Below are 24,934 nucleotides of genomic sequence, written 5' to 3' on the forward strand. Positions count from 1 at the left end.
ATAAGACAAATATTTTTTCTGGGAAGTTCAAATATAGACAAATCAGTTCAAGTCAAATGATACATTTCATTTAGATTCTGAACATTTTAAAACACTTCTAAAAGTAAATCAGAAGAAATAAAGAAATTAAAAGGTAATTTTAATCAAAACATTTCATTACAATAATGTGCAAATGAAATGCCTTGATCTTTTGGGTGCTTTTTCTGTTTATTTGTTGCTTTTTTTTCCTCCATTTTCACAGTTTTGTAAAGGCCAACATTTTTGTCTAGCATTGCTACCAGCTCCAGAAGGATGAAAAAACAGTAGAATTGAATAAAAAATCAGGAAGGCATGAATAAAAACTCTGAATTTGGACATCATGAAAGACGCAGAACCAGATTCAAATTCTCTCATTGTTCCTATTCAGTGCAAAAGGCAAAACTGAATCTTAGACCAAAGAAGGCACAGAATTTGGGAGAGTCTGGATCTTCTCCAGAAACAGAAATACTTTTTCAGAGCTGAAAGGGAATTTGACAGGGAAAGCTTCTGTAATTAGCCTTTGATGAGATAACTGCTGGCATATTTTTCTCAGCACTGTGAAGACGACACATTCATCATCCTGGGAGAACTACGCAAGTGTGGCCTGACAGACACTGAGACATGCTTGAAGACAGTGGCCCTCAGCATGAATAAAGGACAAACTGTAAGAAAGCAAAATAACTATGGAGAACAAGTATAAAAATTGTGGGGAGCAAAGAAGCTAGGCCTTAATCAGTCAGCCTTAATTAGCATTTCTCCCTTGAACAGTCAGCATGTGATAAGTACATGTTATTTTTTAATCAATAAATATATTTTATTATGAAAATGAGATAAGTAGTAAATTTGGCTTTGCGCAAGTTCATTGAGAAAAATATTGTATTCATAAACCAGAAGAAAAGGTATTTTTTCTGCCAATTACATGAAGAAACCATAAGCTTTTAGGTTAGAGGCTGGAAATACAACAGTAAGGGATGTAATTCATCACAAAAATGTGGGGCCCTGCATTCGCAGAAACCAAGATGATGTAATTCACTAAGAAGGTGAGAAGACTCTTTAAAAATAATTCTTTTATGGCATGGAAAATTAATAAATAGAAAATGAAAGGATTGTAAGTGGAACAGGGAGAAGAGGAGGTGAAATCAAAAAAACAACTCCCTTTAACAAATACCTCAGAGTGCACCTGAGTCACACCATTATTACCCCTTGAGCCACAGTAATCTTTTACACTGCTGCCTGTTGTTCCTCTTCCTTACCAGCTCATTGTGGCCAAGCCTGATGGTGGCGTGTTTGTGAACTCGATCTACACTCAGCTGCCCTTCTCAGCAGGTATATTTTCTCTAACAGTCTGTAAGTGATAAACTCAGAACTTCCCCTCCACACCTGCTTGTTATTTTACACCACAGTAGAGCCGAGCACTCTGAGTTGTTCGGAACCCAGAATGCTCATGCCTTGGTTCTCCCTGGGATATTGCCAGAGTCACACAAGTGCTTTTGAAGCAGAAGTGTGAAGTTTGGTGTCAGAAAGAAATGTGAGGCCATACAGACATAAGCAAGAGTTTAAACGGAAGCAAACAGTATTTACACTCTTCTGATTTGGTCATTGTGAGGATTTCTTCCATCTCACTGCCCAAAGGATTACTTCCTCTCCTGCTTGTTCAGATAGAAATTTGATTTTTGCTGTCTATCTCAGTAACTAATGATTCTACCTGATATCTGTAACATCTAGATGCTGATTATTTTCCCTCCCCAGTGAAGTGAGGGCTCCAATGTATGCTATACAAGTTTAGAAACAAGAAAAAAAAGGGGGGGGGGGTGTTAATGTTCAGCGCCATCCCGTTCTTTCTTCTTATTTTCTCACAAGGAGTAATCTCCAACTATTTAATGTTGAGACAGCAAATAAAGTTAGCAACTTGGTAGCTGCAAGCAAATTTTGAGTTGTAAATTTTGATTTGTATTTCTGATTCATTTTTAAAAATATTGGCTTTATTTCACATCAGCATTTGCAATGATTGCAATAGAAATTCAAGAAGAATAGTACAATGATGCACTGTTTCCAGCATTTGACCTCATCCAGAAAGTGATCATTCTATTTTTCATCCATAGCTAATGTCACCATCTTCAGACCTTCATCATTCTTCATCATCCTACAGACAAATTTTGGCGTCCAGCTTGAAATCCAAATCACACCCATCATGCAAGTGTTTGTGCGGCTTGATCCTATTTTCAAAGACCAGACCTGTGGTAGGTGAATGAAATATAAAAACAACCTCTTGCTTAATGTGTTTGGTCTGATGTAAGCAGTATAAACTTTTCACTGCTTTTCAACAGGTCTCTGTGGAAATTTCAATGATGTCCAAGCTGATGACTTCAAGGCCATGAGTGGAGTAGTTGAAGGAACAGCAGCAGCATTTGCTAATACATGGAAAACTCAGGCTTCATGCCCTAATATCCAAAACAGTTTTGAGAACCCTTGTGCACTCAGCATTGAAAATGGTAAGTGCTTCTTAGAATTTTTCTAATTTTTTTTTTTCATAGCAAAACACTTCTATTGGCAAAAGAAAGCAAAAATAAGAGAATAAAGAATCTTACATGGTAAGTAAACGGTAAATGCATGGTAAAAACATAAATTTGAAATCAGAAACACATATTAACAATGAAAGCACTAGGGATAAGTAATGAAGTAAAAGAAGAGTCCAGGAAACATAAATGAAGGAAACTATGTGGTCACTGAAATCAGAGAGAGTGTCTAAGCTCACAACTTGGTGTCAGCAGAGTGGATTGCAGGAGTATTTTTGGTAATCCTGTATTCAGCCTCTTCAGCAAGTCTGTTTCCATGGTCCTTAGGTCCTAGCAACCCTAGTCCACAAGCTGAGTGAAAAAAGAAAGGAGAGATTTGATGTAGTTTCAGAACTGGCTTCACAGACCAAGGCAGTGGGGTTTTGTGACTAATGAGATACAAAGGTTAATGTGAATTGGTATGGTTTGTTCTCTTCACAGAAAAGTATGCTCAGCATTGGTGTGGACTCCTAACCAACAGCAAAGGACCTTTTGCTGATTGCCACTATGCAGTGAATCCCTCAATTTACCACACGGTACTTTGTTAGACTGTTTTTCCCTTTAGAAACATTAGAAATAGTAGAATACTGACAATCAGTCAGTAAAGGACTGTCCCTGACATGTTTCTTGTATTATGCAATGCCTGTGTTTTAATTTCAGTATTGCAGCACTTCTTTCTCTCAATGTGTATTTCTGTTTGTGTTGTAACCTTACCTTATTTCAATTAACAGTCTTGGCATTGTCATCCTGACCTGCCTGCAAATGCAAAGGCTGCTGCTTACTCCTGAATGGATATAAACATAAAATAGGAAGTTTATGTAAATGCATGTCAAATGCTTGTTTGAATATTATAGTGAATTGTTGTCTCCCCAGCCTTGTATCTCATTAATAACTACTTGGCAGAGAAAGCCCAGTATCTAATTAAGTAGCATCCTTCTGCTGTCTGTATCTTGCCCATCTTCCTTCTCACTATGAATCATCTAGATATGGATGCCAGTGAGATGACACAGCTAGACTGTGTACTGTGAATAGACTATGCTATTGTGCAGCATATTTGTAAATACAGGTTCAGGTAAACATGAAGCTGTTAGGACCACTATTTCCCAATAATAACTGCAGACACCAACTTAATTTCTATTACCTTCATTCTGCTCTACCAGGAAACTTAGAGGAAGAATGGAAAGTAACAAAGCTATGTTCATATTGTCTGTGCCTGAGTATATCTGAAGAAGGATGTAACGCATGAGACCATAAACTTAGCATCCATTTTCTCTGGGTTGACAGTTATACAAGTGTTGAGACTTTATTTTTCCCTGCATTCCTAGAACTGCATGTTTGACACATGTAACTGTGAAAAGAGTGAGGACTGCCTGTGTGCGGCTCTGTCTTCCTATGTGAGAGCATGTGCTGCAAAAGGAATCCAGTTGAGCGGATGGAGAACTGATGTCTGTTGTAAGTACTGTAATCATCCCCTGTTCTAAGAAAGCCCATCAATAAAACCTATCCATCAAAGATTATTTTATATTGATTTCTAGGCAAACATAGTAAGCGTTGAGGAAGGGATTTTGATAAGTGCACTCCTAGAAGTAATTTTCTACTGTTCCCTTAGAATCAACCCATTACTAGCAAGAGTGAATACAAATAGATGGGAGACATAGCTAGCTTAGGAAAGAGACAGCTGTTACAGAAGTGCCTCTACCTTTTTCTGCGCAACTTTGAATTGACTGCAGCTTTACATATCACGAGTTATGACAGAGATAAATGTGACATATTAGAATAACAATATCAGTTATACTAACCAGAACACTTGCAAATGAAAGATGTCTGAAGCCACATGCTGGATTCCACTGACCCAATAGGTCTGTTTCCAGGATACTGGGAGATATTCAAGGAGACATCCTGTCTCATACATCAAAGGTTTAGAAGTCTTGGTGATGAAAGGCCGTGTCTGATGGAGGTTTCTTTCTGAAATTTAATTTGAAAAAATATTTTCTTGTTTGCATATATCCCTTGACTTACTAATATGTACTGTAGCTTTTGAGGTCTAGTTCCAAAGGTATTCAGAAATACATTCACATGAAAGATGCAACATAGGCAAAGGAAAGTACAGTAATGTTTATCTGCTGTTTCTACTGCCTACTGTTTCTTTCTTCCCATCAGAGATTACCATCTGGAATTAACAAATCTCTTCTGTTTTCCTCTTTCAAGCAAAATACACCACCTCGTGTCCCAAATCCCTAAATTACAGCTATACCATCCATTCCTGTCAGCCCACTTGCCGGTCTCTGAGTGAGCCTGATGTCACATGCAACATCAAGTTTGTCCCAGTTGATGGTTGCACCTGCCTAAATGGAACCTACATGGATGATAGTGGCAAATGTGTGCCTGCTAATACGTGTCCCTGTTACTACAGAGGATCTCCCATAACATTTGGGGAAGTTGTCCGTGAAAATGGGCTTGTATGGTAAGTGGATCTTCTGCAAAACACTCAAGCTATATTGTATATGTATATTTTCTCATTAAAAATATGCTGCATTTAAACTGCCCTGTGAGTTTCAGTACAGCACTCTCTAATAAACAGTCTTGTCAGCTTTCAGGAATGATGCATATTTCCAGCTTAATAAAGCAATTGTATTTAGGTGCATTTTCTATTTAATTCAGAGATTTTCCTTGTATAAAATATATCACTACACCAGCAAGAAGAGATCTTATGAGAAAGGAAATGACAAATAGGGACATAGTCCCATCTTAAGCTATGATTTTTCCTGTTAAGCAATAATAGATGTTGTATGAAAGCACCCCAGTAGTTGTGCTGAGGGGAAATTCTTCTCTGAGATTCCAAGATAGCATTCTGAAATTCCATATATTCCTTGGAATGTACTGACACTTGATAAGCAATAAGTAGCTCTCAACACTTTGTTTTAGAGGGGAAAAAAAAGTTTTTTCCTTTCTTACAGCACTTGCATCCAGGGCAGACTGAATTGCATTGGAGCACCAAATCCAAATCCAGGTAAAAAAACATCTTGGGCTTGTCTTTCTCTCTATACCAGCTTTTGGGTAGACAGAGTCAATAGAATTGATCTTTCTTAATTTATCTTTTAAATAATAGAAGTATTTCTCATTTAGTTATAGTGCAACAGATACTATAAAAGGCAAAAATGAACATAGAGGTAATAGATTAATGGCAAGACCTCTTTTAGAAAAAGATTTTTTTTGAAAAACTTTTTTTCCTGGAAATTCACAGCGCTCTGCTACTAAACAATTAGATTCCCATTTAGCAGACTGAACATTCCTTACTAACTGAAATGTGCACTCCCAAAGAATTTCTAGATATTTCATGCGGCTACAACTGTGGGATGAACCCTGAGCCATTTCTTACTGCTCTTACTTCTTTCCTTCCTCTAGTTTGTGAATATCCCATGGTCTACTTTGACTGTAGAAACATCACTGCAGGAACCACTGGAGCAGAGTGTCAGAAAAGCTGCCATACTTTAGATATGCAGTGTGTAAGTATGTCACAGCTGGATGAGGTGGTGCTTCCAGGTTTTGTCCATAGTCTTGATGCTACAGTCATTCATTGATAATGCATTTATTCCTCTCTGAATCTACAACATTGATACAAAACGAAACAATAATGGAAGCCTAAAACTATGTTATGAAGCATGAACAACAGGATCCTTAGATCAAAATATTATAAAGTGATATCTAATTTAATTCATAAGATTAGTGTCAAACTTTCTTCAGCTACTGCAAGTAACAGTAGTTAGTGAAAACACCTGGGGCTTTGCCATACATATTACTTCTTTAGGAGTAAATTACTGGCTATAATTTGGCTAGCAGCAATAATTCTTCCTCATACCACACTGAAGTCTTCTGCATGAATTTCTTGCATACCTAATTATGTTGCTCCATCTAGGTGTATAGCCATGCACCACATGCCACTTGGTGAATAAATACCACACAAGAGAAATCATATTTCAGTGTAACTCACTAAAACAAACAAACAAACAAAAATATTTACTGTCTTTTTAAACCTCTGTTCATTCAATCACAAATCACCCAATACAAAGCGCAAGGTTTCCTCAGCTAACACACATGAAGACATAAGATTCAATGTATTTCAGATTTCACAAACTCCAGCACAGCAATCAGGATTGGCATGTGAAACATTTATCTTTAACAGGCTGATATTCTACTAAATCAACATCTAATAACTTCTTGTTCTATGGCCTGTGGCTTCAGAGTCCTCTCTCATTTAAGCTGGACAGAAATAAACTCCATATAAATATTTTTTATGAGAATTTAATCTTCCTTTCTCTACTGTGATGAGTTCATTCTAAAATTATGTTTTCCTCTTGACTTTTCCAGTATAGCACACAATGTGTATCTGGCTGTGTGTGCCCAGCTGGGCTTGTGTTAGATGGGAAGGGTGGTTGTATTCCTGAAGAGGAATGTCCATGTATTCACAATGAGGCCATGTATCAGCCTGGGGAAAAGATCAAAGTTGACTGTAACACCTGGTAAGTAATCCCTGGGAAGTAGCATTCTTGATTCCATCATTTGCCTTTCCAAAATCTTAAATAGTACAGTAGTTAGGAAAGATTTGGATTGTGTATTCATCAGCTGATGGATCTTTCAGTTTTGCATTCAGTAAAATGAGCAGGTTTTCTTCTGTTTGTAGACAGATGGCAAAAACAAAGAATGGGAGGAAATCTGTGGGAGTGCAGTGTTCTTGAAGTATTATCCTACTTTGCAGTTAATTCATTCAGGCTAACAAAACAGGGCTTTGCTTTAATTCTTCACATGAGAAATGTAAAAGACTACTTTAACACCAGAATCAGTATACATTTACTATGGATGAGATTCCAAACAAATGCTGAGGTGTTGGGATGTGCCTACACAAAAAGTGAGTTGTTTTATTATTAAAATGCTTTCTTCTCATTCCTAGTGTATGCAAGGATAGAATGTGGGAATGCACCAATAATCCATGCCTGGGTACTTGTGCTGTTTATGGAGATGGGCATTATATTACCTTTGATGACAAAAGATTCAGCTTCAATGGAAACTGTGAATACACACTTGTCCAGGTACTGATAATTAGCAGTAGTAAATGAGACATAACCTTGATCTTGTCTGTGACAATAATATATTTTTTAATGTTATTCTCTATCCAGAACCACTGTGGGAAGAACAGCGCAGTGAATGGGACCTTCAGGGTTATCACTGAAAATATTCCCTGTGGCAACACTGGGACAACCTGCTCAAAATCTATCAAAGTTTTCCTAGAGGTAAATAGGTTTTGCATGCAGAACAGTTTTGGTCTCTATCTGTTTAAGGCTTAGGAGAAGCCAAGATATCCATTGCTGCAAGAAAGCTGCAGAAAATAGTTTAAAAAGCAAATCAACTTGTAAATTAAGCTTAAAGCAAAATCAATGAAATATTGGGTAGAGTTTCCTATCTTTTCCATTCCCCACCCCTACAAAACTATCTTGTATCATCATTGAGCAAAGTACAGCTTTACAGGAGAAACATCTCTAGCAGAAAGTTAGTGTACAATGTCAGAAGATAGTTTTATTCTGTGCACTGTAGTTCCTCCATGACTACCTATACACCCTTTTTTGATCTACACCATTTAAAATACATTTTTTACCTCAATTCCAGGAACTTGAGACTTGAATTATATAGTTTAGTTTTTATCTCATTTGCATTTTTCACTTTATGTAAACCAGTTGTAGCACTCCTAAAACTGGAGAAACATGTTTAAGAACATAGGTGCAGTTATTAAGTTCATTTTTAATTACCTTTTTTCCTGTTTCAGAGCTATGAACTGATACTTGGTGAAGAGCATGTCAGTGCGGTAAAAAGAGGACAAAAAGGTCAGGTGCCATTCACAGTCCGCTACATGGGTATGTACTTGGTAATTGAGACCACCAGTGGACTGATCCTCATGTGGGACAAGAAAACCAGCATCTTCATCAAGCTCAGCCCTGATTTTAAGGTGTGTACCTAGCAGTTAAATGGCAGTGTACAGTTCAGATTTGGACAGGAAGTGAGTTTTGCTCAGACCCTGCCAAGATACCAAACATGAAATGCCTTTAGCGTTCTTGCAGGAGATCCCATATTATTTTCCATTCCTCTGGTACCTCAGGAAGCCATGTCAACATCCTGCTGCTGTTCTGAGCTCTGAAGGCAGCTTTCAGTACCTATTTGGTCTGACAGAGCTTGAATGAACAAACTGCTTTCTGCTGATTTGACTTTGTTAAAATTACCCAGCAAACCTTGGTAAAGATTATCAGACCTCATTAAAATTACCTAGCTACATGAGCAGTAGTCTGAGTAGTCAATCTGAGTAATCAACTGAGTAGTCTTGGTCTTGAAGGTAATCCATTGTTTCCAAATATCATTGACACAAAGGTCAAATTATCATACTTCAAGAACAAGAAAGTGAAATACCGCTAGTGAAAGCCTCTTATAAAATGCTACCCTGCATTTTTCAAGCACATATCTAAACAGGCAATAAGGAAAGTGTATGCCTGTTATCATGCTCTTTCTCCTAGTTTATGACATATAAGTAGGTACTAAAAACTGTAGAAAATGAGAAATTTGCTATCTTAATTGCATACCATACTGACATGCTATGTGGTATATACATCTGAGTGTAATTTAGAATGAGTTTATTTCAGCACCATAGGTTTGTTTGCTGCTTAGCCCACTGGAATTTCATTAAAAAATAGCAATATGGAAATATATATCTTAGATTCATAAAGAAAGCATAGCATCTATTGTAGCCTATCACAGTTTTATATACCCATAAATCTGGAATGAAAAATATTTTGGGATGTGCAAGGAAAATGTCATTTCTTTTTATCCCTGTTAGCAGTCATAATGGTAAAAACTCAGTGAGTAGATTATGTGGCTTGACTGGTAGTTTTTAATGACAGATTTATAATGCTGTTTTATATGTGTGCATCCATGGTATAAAGCAAGGCATAAATTAAAAACTGAGTCAGCTGAGTCCTTGTCCTTGATAAAGATGTACCTCAAATATAGTAGGATACAACAACCAAGAGGGTTTTCATTATTCAGATTTAAAAGAAGAAAAGTCAGTAACAGTATCCTTCTAGCCTTAGTGGTCATGTTCTGTTGCTTAAGAAACAGGTGGATGCTTTTCCAAAATATCTAGAATTAAAATATTTTCAAAGGATGAAGATGTTGGGGAAAGTTAGAATGGAATGGCTCCATTCAAAGAGCTGAATGTCAAGTGTTCTTTCAGTCTCAGATGTTGCTTCAAGTTTTCTCACATCCATCATTATTTTATTTACTTCCTTTTGCAGGGCCAGATCTGTGGCCTCTGTGGAAATTATGATGGCAATGGCATCAATGACTTTACTACAAGGAGCCAGTCTATGGTAGAGAATGTCCTAGAGTTTGCAAACAGCTGGAAAGTATCCTCTATATGTCCTGATGCTGACTGCATAAAGGACCCGTGTTCTGCCAACCCTTATCGGAAGTCCTGGTCAGAGAAGCAGTGTAGCATCATCAACAGCAACATCTTTGCTGCCTGTCACTCTCAGGTATCACCAGGGCTGGAGTTTACTGTGTGAAGACGAGGTCTGTGTATTAGCGAAGCTTCTAATGCACTGAATCATGTCTACCTACACACCACTGAATATACATGACCTGCAGATTTCTAGTCTCTACCTATAGAAAATAACAGCTCATTTAGTTCATAGGAAATAACACTGTCTTAGTAGGAAAGAATAATAATTTCAAAATGACTATACATTTCCTTCTAGTGTAACTTGACTAATAGTTCTCATATGCCATGTACAGAACACAAGCTCAATGAAGTAGTAACATTCTGGGGTGATACTGACAATGCCTCAGCATAGCCTTCAACTGGCACTAAGTACATACCAAACAACATGGGATAGATCCATGCTGTTTTATTACCTCAGTTCTTTCCATGGGTAGACACCTTAATTTTCAATTGTGGTTGCCTGGGACTGCTTGGGAACATGAATCTAATTCTTCACTGAGACATGACTCTAGTTGTCTAAAAACGTGGCAGTACTAGTTACTGAATACATGACTTAGATTTACTATCTGGCATCACCTCTAGTGTTTAACAGTGTATATAAACATAAGAAAAAGCAATAATTGATTTAAGCCTTTCTTCTGAGATATTACAATTTTAAGAAAATCGGTCTAGCAAAGATAGGAAAGAACTGAGAAGGCAGGATATTATAACTTTTCTTTTTTCTAACAGGTTGAACCAGGAAAATATTACCAAGCATGTGTGACAGATGCTTGTGCATGTGACACTGGAGGAGACTGCGATTGCTTCTGTACAGCAGTAGCTGCCTATGCTCAAGCTTGTAGTGAAGTTGGTGTCTGCATAGCCTGGAGAACCCCATCAATCTGTCGTGAGTCTTCTCTCATAAACACTTCTTCTGAGAGTGTAGTTAAATATACGTCAATGCTTTGCTCAGGACCTTGAGCACATGCTCTGGGTATCTTTCCAGGGTGCGCTATAATCTCACTGTGTAGACTTTTCACACTAAACTGTCTTGATGGTCACCCAGTTTCACCTATTCAGTCATGGTTTTCAAGACTGTTAAAGCAGCATGGCAGTGATATGATGAACAGACATGAACCAAGTGAAGAAACTTTTTTTTTTCCCCCCCTGAACACGTCCACATTTCTATTTCTCCTTAGCACTGTTCTGTGATTACTACAATCAACAAGGGGAATGTGAATGGCACTATAAGCCTTGTGGAGCTTCCTGTATGAAGACCTGTAGGAACCCAAGTGGAAAATGCCTTCATAACTTGCCAGGTTTAGAAGGTAAAAAATCTGCAAGTACTGTTAAGTGGGCACATTTTACAGTAATTTTTAATTGTTATTAATATTTTCCCCCTCAGCTACATTTGCGCCATTCAATTCTCTTCAACATCACTGCATCTACATGAATGGAGGCAGAGTGTGGAAAATGGAGTTAAATATATTTCTAGGACTAAGGCCTTGCAGGCTCTGCTAATGATAGTACTCTGCATTCTACAACGTTTATTGCTTCCTAGAATTATTGGAAAAAATGAAATAGTAAAAAAATCTGACTTTTAAAAATAAGACCTGCAAACACATTTCACACATATACAATTTTTGCTAACTGTATCTAATTCTCATCCTTACTGCCTGCTGTACGTCCTCTTCCTTGCTTCAGGCTGCTACCCCAACTGCCCACCAGAGAAGCCATATTTTCATGAGGATCAGATGAAGTGTGTCAGTCTCTGTGACTGTTATGACAATGAAGATGGGAAGATATATAGACGGGATGAATGTCATTTATGGTAAGGCTTAACATACTGACATAACTGTGTACAAGGAGATATGATCAAAGCAGTAGTGGGAAATTGCATGTTCCTGTTATATGGCAGGATGAGTTTATGCTGCCTGTGTAAAAATAATGCCTATCTACTCCCAATTTTCATACTACATTTGTAATAATAAATTATGTTATGTGATTTTCTCCTGTTGAATTTGTTCTTGATTATACTGTAAATCCCTCAGCATAATGCTACAACAAGAACAGTAAGTACTTGATGACCAGGCTTCCTCTAGTCCCCATTCCTTTGGTCAGAAAAATACTGTTACAGGAGTATAGATATTATCTAATAGGGATCTACTTCTAATGATTTTATTACCTTCTTATACTGCTTCCAGTATTTAGAATCTTTCCCTTTTTTAGTACAAAAACATTACAGGGGTAAGCAAAGCAGTACATAGCATTCTTTAAGACCTCAAGCTGTAGCTTCCTCTAATCCTAACTTCACTCTCATTTATAAATTCAGTTTCAACATAAAGTAAAAAATTGGGAAAACAATGGCAAAAAAGAAGCCAACATGAACTGGACATTCAAGGAATAAATACAAATAAAGTGATGTCAATACAAGGAAAAGGGCAAGCAGTGGATCATTTCATGATCCAGGCTGGGTTATTGTCAGAACTGACAGTAAAAAAAGAAAAAGTGAACACCAGCCTTTAGTTAAGCCATCTGTTGGAAGCTATGGAGAGGGAAAAATGGCCTTCTGCTCATTAATCCGGAACCAAGAATTATTAAATATCTGGAATGTGGATACTTTTCTGAATCTGAGTATCTCAATCAGACAAATTCTCATTCACAATTATCCCATCCTGCCTCATGATATTAGTATCTGGCAGAAAGACAGCAGTATTAAATTTCCTTATAATAATAAGATACATGTTTTTATCTGTTATTTATTTCAGTGAATGCACATCAGAAGGTTTACACTGCAAGTTTGATGATAAAGGTAAGATATCTAAGATTTAAGAAAATTAAATACTGGAGACTGTTTTCATAGGCTGACAGTAATCTTCTTCTGAATTACAGCATGTCACTGCATTTACGAAGGAAACAGCTATAAATATGGTGAGCTGATCTACAATACCACAGATGGAACTGGATGGTGTTTTAGTGCAACTTGCGATGTCAATGGAACAATAAATAGAAACATCTTTAAATGTGGCATCTCAACAACAACCCCATTTACATTTTCTACAAGTCAGCCCACATCTACTACTGCAGGTACTCATGAATACTTTTCAAAATACCTGAAAAATCTATGGAAGGGAATGAAAAATACCTAGAAGGGAGGGCCATTTCATCAGCTAATGGCATATACTTTTACTTGAAACTGTTGACTTCTGCTGGAGAAATCAAATTCAGCTGACAGCTTCCATTGCTAAGACCGTAATCAAGGGCATAAAAATGAATGCAGCATTTCTTACAAACTCAGTCTCCCTGATGTTTGACCATAGTTTTTCCAGGGGAAAAATGATATGGCTTATTAATCACTGCACTCTGGAGAATCCTCACTTCCCTACATGCAAAAAACCCAGCAGTTCTGGACCAACTTCTGAACATATGGAAGACAGTTACTGCTGCTTTAAAAATTAATGACCACATTAGTGCAAACTGAAGATAAGAAATCCAGTTTGAGAGAATGCTCAAAGTATTTAACACCATTCTTTGGAACCTTTCCTAATTGTTAAAGTCTTTAACAACCAAATCAGCAGATCCATTCTCCAACAGTAACAAATTCTATGTTAACTCATTATACTGACAATGCAATTGTGAGAAATATTTTCACAGAATTATACAATACTACTGCAAGAACAGCCCAATCAACTTTAGTATTCTCTTAAGCAGATGTATCCATCATATGAATAAAGTGGCACATATTCCACATTGACATCTTCATAATGCTAAGAAAATGAAAAAGAAATCTTATTGAAATAAGTAATTTTTGAGGTCACAAAGCTGTAAAAATACGTTAGAGCTTGTGTAGAGGTAAAAGGAGTGTACACTTCTGATTCTGTAGAAAAAAGGGATAAATAAGTACAGAGACAATAGTAAGGAATCAAACCTCCTCTTATTTTTACTATAGCAAATATAAATACATTTCTTAACACAGCATTGTCCTACGCAGTGAGATTCAACACAAAAAGATATTTTTTATTAACTATGTTTAACTACAAAATTACAAAAAAAGAGTCATCTTAAGTACCACAACAGAAAGAATACAGGCATCACATCAAAACCTACATTAGAAATGAAATTCAAGATGGTCGAAGCACGTTCATTAAAATGCATAGAAGATGAGTAATTGCCTCTTGCACTTCCTTTAGTATGAGCGCACAGGACTTACATTTCTTCTTTTTAATTACAGGAATGATAACCACAACACCAGCGACAACTGTATGTGTGAAAAAAATATGTACGTGGTCAGAATGGTATGATAGCACACAGCCTGAAAAGGGAGAGGACAGTGGGGACTATGAAACGTTTGAAAATCTCAGACATAAAGGATATAGCGTATGCAAAAATCCAAGCAGTGTAGAATGCAGAGCCAAAGAATACCCAGATACATTATTACAAAACCTGAACCAAACAGTAAGTTGTAGTCAAAGCACAGGACTGATATGCAATAACAAAGACCAACAATCTAAGCACTGCTATAACTACGAAATAAGAATATTATGTTGCAGTTATATACCATGTCCTGAAACACAAACTACAACACCAGGAACAACAACAGGAATCAAAACAACAACTATTGCTGTAGAATCAACACCATTTACACAACCAATTGCTACACTACAGACAAAAATTAAACCAACAACACCAAAAAAAGAGACCGAAGCCCAAAAAACACCTGAACCTAGAGAAAGAACAACTTTTCTGCCTCAAACTTCAGCAACATCAACAACATCACATGTCTCAACGACAAGTTCGCAGGCCACCACACCCACCAGCACTGCTGTCACCTCCGGGACCTCTCCTCCCCCAACAGAAGGAACAACCACCATCACACCAACACCAACCGTGCCCACCTCACCCACAAGCACGGCCATCACCACCTCCACCAGCTGCCAGCCACGCTGTGCCTGGACACAGTGGTTTGACGTGGACTTCCCTAGCTCTGGCAGCGAGGAAGGAGACATGGAGACCTTTGAGAACATCCGAACTGCCGGCTTCCAAATATGTGCAAAGCCTAAAGACATCGAGTGCCGGGCCGAAAACTACCCTGACACCAGCCTGGAGAACCTGGGCCAGCAACTTCAGTGCAGCCTCGACATTGGGCTGGTGTGCAGAAACGAGGATCAGATCAGCAAGTACCCCATGTGCTTCAACTACCAGGTCAGGCTGTACTGCTGTGACCAGCAACACTGCGAGACAACCGTAGCACCCCCACGCACCACCACAAGGTCCCCAACCACGCCCTCTCCCACAGAAACCTCCACTGCAGCAACTGAGACTCCAGCACCAACTACCACCGCCTCCACCCTCCCCGAGTCAAAATGGACAACCACTGCAGGCACAACGGCTGTCCCCAGGACCTCTGCCCCTCCCGCTGAGGGCACGACCACCATCAAGCCCACTCCAACAGTGCCCACCACACCCACCAGCACTGCTGTCACCTCCGGGACCTCTCCTCCCCCAACAGAAGGAACAACCACCATCACACCAACACCAACCGTGCCCACCTCACCCGCAAGCACGGCCATCACCACCTCCACCAGCTGCCAGCCACGCTGTGCCTGGACACAGTGGTTTGACGTGGACTTCCCTAGCTCTGGCAGCGAGGAAGGAGACATGGAGACCTTTGAGAACATCCGAGCTGCCGGCTTCCAAATATGCGCAAAGCCTAAAGACATCGAGTGCCGGGCCGAAAACTACCCTGACACCAGCCTGGAGAACCTGGGCCAGCAACTTCAGTGCAGCCTCGACATTGGGCTGGTGTGCAGAAACGAGGATCAGATCAGCAAGTACCCCATGTGCTTCAACTACCAGGTCAGGCTGTACTGCTGTGACCAGCAACACTGCGAGACAACCGTAGCACCCCCACGCACCACCATAAGGTCCCCAACCACACCCTCTCCCACAGAAACCTCCACTGCAGCAACTGAGACTCCAGCACCAACTACCACCGCCTCCACCCTCCCCGAGTCAAAATGGACAACCACTGCAGGCACAACGGCTGTCCCCAGGACCTCTGCCCCTCCCGCTGAGGGCACGACCACCATCAAGCCCACTCCAACAGTGCCCACCACACCCACCAGCACTGCTGTCACCTCCGGGACCTCTCCTCCCCCAACAGAAGGAACAACCACCATCACACCAACACCAACCGTGCCCACCTCACCCGCAAGCACGGCCATCACCACCTCCACCAGCTGCCAGCCACGCTGTGCCTGGACACAGTGGTTTGACGTGGACTTCCCTAGCTCTGGCAGCGAGGAAGGAGACATGGAGACCTTTGAGAACATCCGAGCTGCCGGCTTCCAAATATGTGCAAAGCCTAAAGACATCGAGTGCCGGGCCGAAAACTACCCTGACACCAGCCTGGAGAACCTGGGCCAGCAACTTCAGTGCAGCCTCGACATTGGGCTGGTGTGCAGAAATGAGGATCAGATCAGCAAGTACCCCATGTGCTTCAACTACCAGGTCAGGCTGTACTGCTGTGACCAGCAACACTGCGAGACAACCGTAGCACCCCCACGCACCACCACAAGGTCCCCAACCACACCCTCTCCCACAGAAACCTCCACTGCAGCAACTGAGACTCCAGCACCAACTACCACCGCCTCCACCCTCCCCGAGTCAAAATGGACAACCACTGCAGGCACAACGGCTGTCCCCAGGACCTCTGCCCCTCCCGCTGAGGGCACGACCACCATCAAGCCCACTCCAACAGTGCCCACCACACCCACCAGCACTGCTGTCACCTCCGGGACCTCTCCTCCCCCAACAGAAGGAACAACCACCATTACACCAACACCAACCGTGCCCACCTCACCCGCAAGCACGGCCATCACCACCTCCACCAGCTGCCAGCCACGCTGTGCCTGGACACAGTGGTTTGACGTGGACTTCCCTAGCTCTGGCAGCGAGGAAGGAGACATGGAGACCTTTGAGAACATCCGAACTGCCGGCTTCCAAATATGTGCAAAGCCTAAAGACATCGAGTGCCGGGCCGAAAACTACCCTGACACCAGCCTGGAGAACCTGGGCCAGCAACTTCAGTGCAGCCTCGACATTGGGCTGGTGTGCAGAAACGAGGATCAGATCAGCAAGTACCCCATGTGCTTCAACTACCAGGTCAGGCTGTACTGCTGTGACCAGCAACACTGCGAGACAACCGTAGCACCCCCACGCACCACCACAAGGTCCCCAACCACGCCCTCTCCCACAGAAACCTCCACTGCAGCAACTGAGACTCCAGCACCAACTACCACCGCCTCCACCCTCCCCGAGTCAAAATGGACAACCACTGCAGGCACAACGGCTGTCCCCAGGACCTCTGCCCCTCCCGCTGAGGGCACGACCACCATCAAGCCCACTCCAACAGTGCCCACCACACCCACCAGCACTGCTGTCACCTCCGGGACCTCTCCTCCCCCAACAGAAGGAACAACCACCATCACACCAACACCAACCGTGCCCACCTCACCCGCAAGCACGGCCATCACCACCTCCACCAGCTGCCAGCCACGCTGTGCCTGGACACAGTGGTTTGACGTGGACTTCCCTAGCTCTGGCAGCGAGGAAGGAGACATGGAGACCTTTGAGAACATCCGAGCTGCCGGCTTCCAAATATGCGCAAAGCCTAAAGACATCGAGTGCCGGGCCGAAAACTACCCTGACACCAGCCTGGAGAACCTGGGCCAGCAACTTCAGTGCAGCCTCGACATTGGGCTGGTGTGCAGAAATGAGGATCAGATCAGCAAGTACCCCATGTGCTTCAACTACCAGGTCAGGCTGTACTGCTGTGACCAGCAACACTGCGAGACAACCGTAGCACCCCCACGCACCACCACAAGGTCCCCAACCACACCCTCTCCCACAGAAACCTCCACTGCAGCAACTGAGACTCCAGCACCAACTACCACCGCCTCCACCCTCCCCGAGTCAAAATGGACAACCACTGCAGGCACAACGGCTGTCCCCAGGACCTCTGCCCCTCCCGCTGAGGGCACGACCACCATCAAGCCCACTCCAACAGTGCCCACCACACCCACCAGCACTGCTGTCACCTCCGGGACCTCTCCTCCCCCAACAGAAGGAACAACCACCATTACACCAACACCAACCGTGCCCACCTCACCCGCAAGCACGGCCATCACCACCTCCACCAGCTGCCAGCCACGCTGTGCCTGGACACAGTGGTTTGACGTGGACTTCCCTAGCTCTGGCAGCGAGGAAGGAGACATGGAGACCTTTGAGAACATCCGAGCTGCCGGCTTCCAAATATGTGCAAAGCCTAAAGACATCGAGTGCCGGGCCGAAAACTACCCTGACACCAGCCTGGAGAACCTGGGCCAGAAACTTCAGTGCAGCCTCGACATTGGGCTGGTGTGCAGAAACGAGGATCAGATCAGCAAGTACCCCATGTGCTTCAACTACCAGGTCAGGCTGTACTGCTGTGACCAGCAACACTGCGAGACAACCGTAGCACCCCCACACACCACCACAAGGTCCCCAACCACGCCCTCTCCCACAGAAACCTCCACTGCAGCAACTGAGACTCCAGCACCAACTACCACCGCCTCCACCCTCCCCGAGTCAAAATGGACAACCACTGCAGGCACAACGGCTGTCCCCAGGACCTCTGCCCCTCCCGCTGAGGGCACGACCACCATCAAGCCCACTCCAACAGTGCCCACCACACCCACCAGCACTGCTGTCACCTCCGGGACCTCTCCTCCCCCAACAGAAGGAACAACCACCATTACACCAACACCAACCGTGCCCACCTCACCCGCAAGCACGGCCATCACCACCTCCACCAGCTGCCAGCCACGCTGTGCCTGGACACAGTGGTTTGACGTGGACTTCCCTAGCTCTGGCAGCGAGGAAGGAGACATGGAGACCTTTGAGAACATCCGAGCTGCCGGCTTCCAAATATGCGCAAAGCCTAAAGACATCGAGTGCCGGGCCGAAAACTACCCTGACACCAGCCTGGAGAACCTGGGCCAGAAACTTCAGTGCAGCCTCGACATTGGGCTGGTGTGCAGAAACGAGGATCAGATCAGCAAGTACCCCATGTGCTTCAACTACCAGGTCAGGCTGTACTGCTGTGACCAGCAACACTGCGAGACAACCGTAGCACCCCCACACACCACCACAAGGTCCCCAACCACGCCCTCTCCCACAGAAACCTCCACTGCAGCAACTGAGACTCCAGCACCAACTACCACCGCCTCCACCCTCCCCGAGTCAAAATGGACAACCACTGCAGGCACAACGGCTGTCCCCAGGACCTCTGCCCCTCCCGCTGAGGGCACGACCACCATCAAGCCCACTCCAACAGTGCCCACCACACCCACCAGCACTGCTGTCACCTCCGGGACCTCTCCTCCCCCAACAGAAGGAACAACCACCATTACACCAACACCAACCGTGCCCACCTCACCCGCAAGCACGGCCATCACCACCTCCACCAGCTGCCAGCCACGCTGTGCCTGGACACAGTGGTTTGACGTGGACTTCCCTAGCTCTGGCAGCGAGGAAGGAGACATGGAGACCTTTGAGAACATCCGAGCTGCCGGCTTCCAAATATGTGCAAAGCCTAAAGACATCGAGTGCCGGGCCGAAAACTACCCTGACACCAGCCTGGAGAACCTGGGCCAGCAACTTCAGTGCAGCCTCGACATTGGGCTGGTGTGCAGAAACGAGGATCAGATCAGCAAGTACCCCATGTGCTTCAACTACCAGGTCAGGCTGTACTGCTGTGACCAGCAACACTGCGAGACAACCGTAGCACCCCCACGCACCACCACAAGGTCCCCAACCACGCCCTCTCCCACAGAAACCTCCACTGCAGCAACTGAGACTCCAGCACCAACTACCACCGCCTCCACCCTCCCCGAGTCAAAATGGACAACCACTGCAGGCACAACGGCTGTCCCCAGGACCTCTGCCCCTCCCGCTGAGGGCACGACCACCATCAAGCCCACTCCAACAGTGCCCACCACACCCACCAGCACTGCTGTCACCTCCGGGACCTCTCCTCCCCCAACAGAAGGAACAACCACCATTACACCAACACCAACCGTGCCCACCTCACCCGCAAGCACGGCCATCACCACCTCCACCAGCTGCCAGCCACGCTGTGCCTGGACACAGTGGTTTGACGTGGACTTCCCTAGCTCTGGCAGCGAGGAAGGAGACATGGAGACCTTTGAGAACATCCGAGCTGCCGGCTTCCAAATATGTGCAAAGCCTAAAGACATCGAGTGCCGGGCCGAAAACTACCCTGACACCAGCCTGGAGAACCTGGGCCAGCAACTTCAGTGCAGCCTCGACATTGGGCTGGTGTGCAGAAACGAGGATCAGATCAGCAAGTACCCCATGTGCTTCAACTACCAGGTCAGGCTGTACTGCTGTGACCAGCAACACTGCGAGACAACCGTAGCACCCCCACGCACCACCACAAGGTCCCCAACCACGCCCTCTCCCACAGAAACCTCCACTGCAGCAACTGAGACTCCAGCACCAACTACCACCGCCTCCACCCTCCCCGAGTCAAAATGGACAACCACTGCAGGCACTACAATCATTCTTCCAAGCTCTGCTTCTTCTACTGGACAAGGTACTGCCACCACTTCTTTTCCAACAAGTATTTTTACCTCAAGCAGCCCAGATATGTCATTGTCTTCTTCTGAAAAGGTTACAAGTAGTTATTTCAATATAATAACATTGCTATTGTTACCTATTACCTGTGACTCCTTCCACCGCTATCTCTATTTCTTCTTACATCAATGATTTTTTTTATCTGTCAGTCTTTCTGATACTTGTAACTGTGTTAAACAACTCTGTAAATGGACCCTGCAGTTTGACATTATTTACCCTGAATTTCAGGAAGATAATGGTGACTGAAATTTTCAAAAACATTAGAGGTAAAGGGCTCTGGTGTGCAGAAACGAGGATCAGATCAGCAAGTACCCCATGTGCTTCAACTACCAGGTCAGGCTGTACTGCTGTGACCAGCAACACTGTGAGACAACTGTAGCACCCCCACGCACCACCACAAGGTCCCCAACCACGCCCTCTCCCACAGAAACCTCCACTGCAGCAACTGAGACTCCAGCACCAACTACTACTGCCTCCACCCGCCCCGAGTCATGTGCTTCCATCCCCTTTAGTTCCCATCGTCTGGGATTTATCAAACCCTAGATGATATTCAGTGTAGAGCTAAGAGATTTCCAAAGTCTCCACTTAGTGAAGTGGTAAAATAGTTGAATGTAACAAAAATGTTATTTTGATCTACCGGAATGTTGAACAGACCCCTCCATTATGTTACAGTTATGAAATCACAATCCTGTGCTGTGAACTAAAGTATATTTTGTGCTCAACAGTATCTACAACTGGTACACCACAATCAACTCACCTTACAAGAAGCACTTCTGCAACCTTCAGTTCTTCTCCCAGCACACCTTTTACATTAAGTCAAACAACTCCATGTTTTTGTCATGTGCATGGTGATTTGTTTTCTCCTGGTAAGTTTTTTATTTTACGGTTATAAAAATTTTCAGACATAATATGAACCCTTAGGACTGTATTCAATTAAACCTAACACTCAACATCATCTAAAAATAGAACTTTTTATACATATATTTTTGCAATATTTTCTTGTTTTTTTCTAAATATTTTCATTTTTCCTTTAATTTCTCCTCTAATTTTCCTCTGCAGGGGAAGTTGTATACAACAGAACAGATAGAGCTGGCTGTAATTTTTATGCACTGTGCAACAAGGAATGTGAAGTTGACCCATTTCAAGGGCCATGTCCTTCAACAACTCCTTTCACTTCAGCAACCTCAGGAACTACAACACAAGCCTCATCATCTGCACAACCTGTATTTTCTTCTGCCTCACCAACCACAGCAACATCACTCACAACTTCAGTAGAAAGAAGCTGTACTGATGTCAATCCTCCACGAAAGGTGGTTCCCCTATTTTTTTCTAATATATCACCACTGCCAAAACCTAGCCTAATTTCTGTACTCTCATAGCCAATTCAACCTGCATGTATTTCAGTACCAAATTTGTTCATCTTACAAATGACCTGATACTGTATATTTCTTCAACCTGGCACCACCAGACTTTTAAGTAATAGAGATGAAAATGCTCACTAATACAACAGCAGAGACTTTTTTAATAAAAGAAATTTAGACATCATGGCAATAAGTAGGCCAGCTATAAAAATGTTAGAATCTTATTCCTTCTACACATAAGATAATTCTGTGATTTAGCTGTGATTCAGCTTGTCTATTCTTAAGGCCTGAAATCATATGCTAGGAAAATGCTAATCTGAAAGCCCTGTCAGTTTTGAGAGTCTAACTCAAGTTGACTCAGAATAACTGGAGTGAAAGAATGCTTATGAGTAAATCATTTATATAATTTCAGCCTGGAGAGAAATGGAGGAGCGAATGCCGGGAGTGTGTCTGTGACCCACTCACTGTTACTGTGCAGTGCCAGCCACTCCCATGCCAAACAAATGAGCTACCCGTTTGTCCAAAAGGGTTTGTTGCCATGTCTGTACTACCAAAAGACCCATGTTGTCCTGAATTTGAATGCCGTAAGTATTAAAAATGCATATATATATACACACACACAAGGCTACGTACTGTGGTAAATTACACTTCCACTTCTGTTGTTATTTAAGCAGGTGTTGCATATATCACAGTAATGTCAAAACTTTCCTTACATTGTTATGGTTCAGTGAACAAACATCCATTTTTGGCTAAATATACTTTAGAAGTTGATTTAAAAACAAAATGTTATTTTCGATGAAAGTTTGCTGACAGAACTGGAATGGGTGGGAGAGCTGGATAATATCTGGAGACTTCAAGTAGTTGATATTGCTCAAGTATCTCTTTATCTGCATATTGTAAAGGTTATTAATATAATTCATTTAATATTATTAATGCAACATTGTAGCACACTAACATTAGTCTAACTAGAGCTAAACAAAGATGCATAAACATAAGAATAAGCAAGCAGAGAGCTTAATAGTTAAGTACGAAAGCAAGTAACACGGAAGCAACATTACCAAGTGAATCAATTTCTTTTTCATAAAGCAGTACATCAACAATTCAATTATATTTACACTACTGTGATATGCTCATAAGAATTTAAAAATCCACCAGTTATATATGTTTATCTATATACAAGAACCAAGAGGAACAGGTAGCCATAAATTAAGCCTGAAACACGAAGTTCAAAACAAAGGAATAGCCGAGTTCAAAGTGATTCTATGAAAGACACGAATGGGCTCTGTCATATTGTCAAATTATTTTATAGCACCCCAGTAAGCAATAAAGCCTTTTCCACTCAATCTTCCATCCAAGCCCCATTCTGAGAGGACACAAAGAATCAATAGCAAAGACATGTTTTAAAGTTACTGGACTTCCAGGGTTTGAATAGGAGACAACTAACTGAATTTTAAGAGAATCCAATATCTGAAGGGAAAGAAAGGTATTTCTCAGGTGTAGCTCAAGTTTGATATAATTTTTCCTCAACTCACCTAGTTCATTTCAAAGATATGCCCTTTACTTCAACATCTGGTTATAATAAAAATGAGGTTTAAGTATACAGCCTTTGAGTTCTCCAAAATCACTCTGTGCTATTAACAATCCTTGATAACATCTTTATATCTTCGCTTCTCGGTTAATCTCAAAGTTTGAGCTTATTTTGCACTTTTTTGTTTTTTTTTTCAGATATGATACCTGATATTTGTGTGATTAATGATACAGTTTACACGGTAAGAATACTATACTTACAATGGTATATTGCTAAGAGTGAAGTATGCACCCTTTCAATCACAAAAGCCATTTAGAAAACTCTTTTTCCCATGCGTGTCCTTTCAACTTTAACCCAGAACTGAAAATTATTTTTTTCTGATGTTAAAAACAAAACCATTACAGAAAAGTTCCTCAACAAGGAGTGTAAAATAAGAGTGCACCATTTTTAGCGACATACTTTTTTTGTGCTTTCTCCCACTTCTGGAATTAAATTTTCCAGGGGAGCAGATGAATTGTCCAAACTCATCTGTTCTTTGAAATAAGCTCTGAGTCCCCTCAAAAATAATCCAGGATTTTTGCTTGAATTGGTATCTAAATCTTTTGCTAAAATTGATACCTAAGCTTTTTAGTCAAAATTTAAGCACTGGAACCTCTTTCAGAAAAACTGAAGTCCAGGTGTAAACTGGTATCTCTCCTTATGTATCCGCATATGTATCCAATTATTATACTCTCTATTTGTAAGTTGTTATTGTTTTATAGCAACTATGACTTACAGGGAAAAATTCATCTTAAATGGAGCATTGAAAAGCTGGTAAAATAATGAGGCAGTTCAAAATAGTCTTATCTGTTTTTTAGCATTTTACTCTTCTACATAATATTTTATATTGTTTTGGTTAGTTTCCTCCTAACATTTGTTTTTTATAAGGCATACTGCAAAACAACTTTATGTTCCAAGCTAGTTGAGCAACTTAGTCGCACTTGCATTTCAGTAAACTTAACTCCACTTACACATTATACAGAGACTGTTTTCATTTGAATATTCTTTTTTTCCATCTTCCAGGTTGGAATGTCCACAGTAATTGATTCATGTAAGAATTGTACCTGCACTTCTGAAAAAGATCCAGTGACTAGCAGGAACATTCTGCAATGTGAACCAGTTCATTGTGAAACATCTTGCCCCCTGGTGAGTTCAGATCCTCTAGACTGTGCAGTCAGCCCCCAGTTACCGGAAGACCAGAATTCTCTGCCATTGC

At 42.2% G+C, this 24,934-nt stretch overlaps 1 protein-coding gene across 1 annotated transcript in view; it reads left to right on the plus strand.

The window, feature by feature from the left end:
• Window positions 1-24,934, plus strand: part of LOC106496989 (mucin-5AC-like) — a 58,065-nt gene that overhangs the window by 30,264 nt on the left and 2,867 nt on the right. The window contains exons 13-35 of the mRNA XM_067295340.1: window positions 572-682; window positions 1,275-1,344; window positions 2,121-2,258; window positions 2,346-2,510; window positions 3,015-3,109; window positions 3,899-4,025; window positions 4,782-5,037; window positions 5,531-5,583; window positions 5,979-6,079; window positions 6,942-7,093; window positions 7,522-7,660; window positions 7,748-7,861; window positions 8,392-8,571; window positions 9,908-10,147; window positions 10,843-10,999; window positions 11,292-11,420; window positions 11,797-11,923; window positions 12,861-12,904; window positions 14,324-20,749; window positions 21,850-22,100; window positions 22,564-22,735; window positions 23,877-23,920; window positions 24,742-24,864. Of these exons, the coding sequence (XP_067151441.1) occupies window positions 572-682; window positions 1,275-1,344; window positions 2,121-2,258; window positions 2,346-2,510; window positions 3,015-3,109; window positions 3,899-4,025; window positions 4,782-5,037; window positions 5,531-5,583; window positions 5,979-6,079; window positions 6,942-7,093; window positions 7,522-7,660; window positions 7,748-7,861; window positions 8,392-8,571; window positions 9,908-10,147; window positions 10,843-10,999; window positions 11,292-11,420; window positions 11,797-11,923; window positions 12,861-12,904; window positions 14,324-20,749; window positions 21,850-22,100; window positions 22,564-22,735; window positions 23,877-23,920; window positions 24,742-24,864 (9,414 nt within the window). The remainder of the gene's footprint in view (window positions 1-571; window positions 683-1,274; window positions 1,345-2,120; window positions 2,259-2,345; window positions 2,511-3,014; window positions 3,110-3,898; window positions 4,026-4,781; window positions 5,038-5,530; window positions 5,584-5,978; window positions 6,080-6,941; window positions 7,094-7,521; window positions 7,661-7,747; window positions 7,862-8,391; window positions 8,572-9,907; window positions 10,148-10,842; window positions 11,000-11,291; window positions 11,421-11,796; window positions 11,924-12,860; window positions 12,905-14,323; window positions 20,750-21,849; window positions 22,101-22,563; window positions 22,736-23,876; window positions 23,921-24,741; window positions 24,865-24,934) is intronic.

Source organism: Apteryx mantelli, chromosome 4 (assembly GCF_036417845.1).
Source record: "Apteryx mantelli isolate bAptMan1 chromosome 4, bAptMan1.hap1, whole genome shotgun sequence".
NCBI lineage: Eukaryota > Metazoa > Chordata > Aves > Apterygiformes > Apterygidae > Apteryx > Apteryx mantelli.